General features: G+C 54.9%; 1 protein-coding gene across 2 annotated transcripts in view; it reads left to right on the top strand.

Annotated features, from left to right (window-relative positions):
- Nucleotides 1–566: 566 nt before the first annotated feature.
- Zfpm2 (zinc finger protein, FOG family member 2) overlaps nt 567–3,056 on the top strand; it is a 428,623-nt gene continuing 426,133 nt past the window's right edge. For both annotated transcript variants that reach the window (XM_027949357.2, XM_027949350.2), the window contains exon 1: nt 567–1,463. In XM_027949357.2, the coding sequence (XP_027805158.2) occupies nt 1,424–1,463 (40 nt within the window). In that variant the 5' untranslated portion in view covers nt 567–1,423. The remainder of the gene's footprint in view (nt 1,464–3,056) is intronic.

Below are 3,056 nucleotides of genomic sequence, written 5' to 3'. Positions count from 1 at the left end.
TCCCTGTGGCAGAAGAACTAAGAGAATTAAAGGTCATAGGGCAAGGTGGGACTGCAGAACTTCCACATACTTCCTCAAAAAGTGAGTATTCCTATTGGAGATGATAGTTCGCTTCCCACTTACAGCTAATCACCTAGCTAACGGTCTTCCTTTTTTGATATGAGAGAAAAATATCTGCCTGTCTCCTAGTTCCAGCATTTTACTATTTAAAATGGAAACTCAACTCGAGGTGAGAAAGAGCACTTTGAAGACGCTGCTCAGCACCCCATCCATGAGGGCCAAGTGGGGGATGGTCCGTGTCCGCAGCAGTCTCCTGGGAACCCTGAGAGCAATGAAATGGTGTCCTGAGAGCTTGGGCAGACGAGAGGACTTAACTGGCCCCAAGACACACAGTTGGCATTTGTGATCAGCTGGCTCTCGCTGAGGACTTTGCCAGTGGCCTAACCTTCCTGCCAAGAATCTGGAAGGGCGGGGGTCGGGGGTCCGGGGAGGGGGCATAACTGGAAGCGCAAAGTTTATAGAAAGACTGAGATTTCTTTGTGCCCTGCTAGATGGGCGAGGCGTGAGAGAGGAGAGTTGGGGTCCGTCAGAGGAGGCTGTTGGAAGAAGTTGCTGGAAGAGGGGGGGATGGGTACTCTGGCAGCTGCCCAGCGTTGACGCGGTGACAACTGCAGAAGGTGGCCACCCCCCGTGCTCCAGGCCTCCTCCACAACTCTCACCCACCCCCACCCACGCCGCGATCCCCTGCACTCCACCCGACCAAGGCCAGGGCCCGAGTTTGCATCCGGACTGGCTTTGGATGCAGCCAATCCTTCTTTCGCTGATGGAATAGTCTCCCCTCCCCACGGCCTGGCGCGCCCCTCCCTCCCGCGCCTCGCCACCTCCCGCGGCAGAGCAAAAGCTGCGCGGCCCGGACCCGCGGCAGCGGCGCCCGAGTATCTGCCCCGCACGCCGGGCACAGGGGAAGCGAGCGCGCTCCTTCTCTGGTGCCCTCCGCCCCCTCTAGGCCCCTCTCCCCTCAGCGCTCTCCTTTCCCTCCCTCCTTCTCTCCCTTCTTTTCTTATTTTTCCCTCCTCTCTTCCTCCTTTTCTCTCTCCCTGACCGTTCGCTTCTTGATTCCCATTCTCTCCCCCACCCCACCACTCTCCCCCTCTCCCCCTCCCCTCCTCCTTGTCACACTCTCTTGGCCCCCCTCTCGTCTTCTCATTTGCTTGTTCATCTCTAAACGTGGATCCGCCGCTCCCGAAGGAGCCCAGCGCCCGGATCCCGCGCGCCCCGAGCACCTGGAGTCCGGCGGGCGGCGGCCTGAGCCTGGCCAGCGGCAGCGGCGGCGGCGGCGGCGGCGGGAGCGGCGGGAGCCGAGGGAGCGGCAGCCCGGACCGCGGGCACCGCAGGAGCCCCAGCGGCAGCGGCCGCCGCCGAGATGTCCCGACGAAAGCAAAGCAAACCCCGGCAGATCAAACGTAAGTTTTCGCGCGGGGCCCGGAGTTGGTGGGATTATTTCTGAGGAGAGGGGCGCACGCGGTGGGAACGGGGGAGGGGGACTCGGGGAAATCCGCTTCTTGTCCCCCGGATTTGTCAAACTTTGCTTGAGCCAGGGGAGGAACAACTAGACAGTCACAGACAGACAGAGGGCCAACCCAAGCGCCGGGCTAGAAGGAGGCTTCGAGGAACAGCCTTTTCTTGCTCGGGTTAGCCTTGGCGCTCCCAGGTTTTTTCCCACTGCCGACCCCCGCAAGCTGTGAGTCACCGCCGCTTTATCCTGGAGCCTGACAGGGCAGTCCCACTCATTTAGGCGCTTATTATTATTGTTGTTGTCATTGTTGTTGAGAAGGGGTGCTATTCTTGGGAACCACTCTTACCAACCAGGATGAGGAGCGGGTGGAGACCTCTGGGCAAGGGAGGTAACTTCCCCGGGAGGTGGAAAATCGGAGTGTCTGGGACCTGATTCTAGGCGGTGCCAGAGTCACGTTAAACCCGAAGTGAAACAAAAAGTAGGTGTAAAAGTTCGCGCCCCTGTAACTGGCAGCCGCGCGCCTCCACCCTGCGAGCGCGGGACTGGTGGCAGGCGGGTCGCACCCGGGAACTCTGAGTGGGTCGCGCCGGAGCCGCCGTGACATCCTGCAGAGCAGGGTTCAGTTTGCGTCTGGCCCTGGAGGCGCGCAGAGTCCTCGCTGGGAGGGGCCGCGATCACTTCCCTGCGCGGAAACTGAGTTCAAGGCAGCGGGCGCCCAGGAGAGCCAGTGGCCCAGTGCCCCCAGTCTCAGAGGACCTCGGTCGTGCTTACAGGGCACTGCGGGGCAGAAGACACCTGCTCCAAACACACAAACTCACAGAGATCCCCTAGGTCAACTTTCTTGCTTGGGGAAAAATCCTCCAATGGTGTTATATAGATAGGCCTGCGACATATCTTCAACGCTTTGGCCGAAAAGAAGAAAAAACCTTATTTATCTTTTTGCGAGCCATGTGATGTGTCTGGTTTTTTTTTTTTTTTTTTTTTTCGTGTTGTTTAGCTTCTGGCAGCTAGTTTAAAACTAATTGTCATGTAATTTTGGGATAGAGCTTTATTAGTACCCCCTCCCCCCTTGATTATTAACCATGCGCATGTCCACATCCAAACATCTAAAGCTTCATTCGATGTAGTTTAAAAATAAATCTTATCAATCAGCTTGTCCTTGAAATGGGAACCAGGTTTTAAATGGTTCTCAACAGTCGTGTGTGTGTGTGTGTGTGTGTGTGTGTGTGTGTGAGGGAGAGAGAGAGAGAGAGAGAGAGAGAGAGAGAGAGAGAGAGATCAGACATAATTTTCTAGCTTTTATTTAGTGGATTTGTTTTTCCTTATACTTAAGTTCTCAGTGTAGGCAACTTGAGTTTAAGTAAGTAGTGAACTTCACTTTTGCTTGAAAACAGTTTTTATCAAATAGCAACACCATTCTTGAAGACTTTCACTTTTTCAGAGGGATTGTTCACACTTTGAATTAATTGCCTTATACTTTTTAGAACTAAGTTGATCAGATTCTTCTATTTAGATATTACATTTCTAGCACAAAACTGTG

Source organism: Marmota flaviventris, chromosome 15 (assembly GCF_047511675.1).
Source record: "Marmota flaviventris isolate mMarFla1 chromosome 15, mMarFla1.hap1, whole genome shotgun sequence".
Classification (NCBI taxonomy): Eukaryota; Metazoa; Chordata; class Mammalia; order Rodentia; family Sciuridae; genus Marmota; species Marmota flaviventris.
Note: the sequence above shows the minus strand (reverse complement) of the source record. Positions and strands in the feature narration are given on the sequence as shown.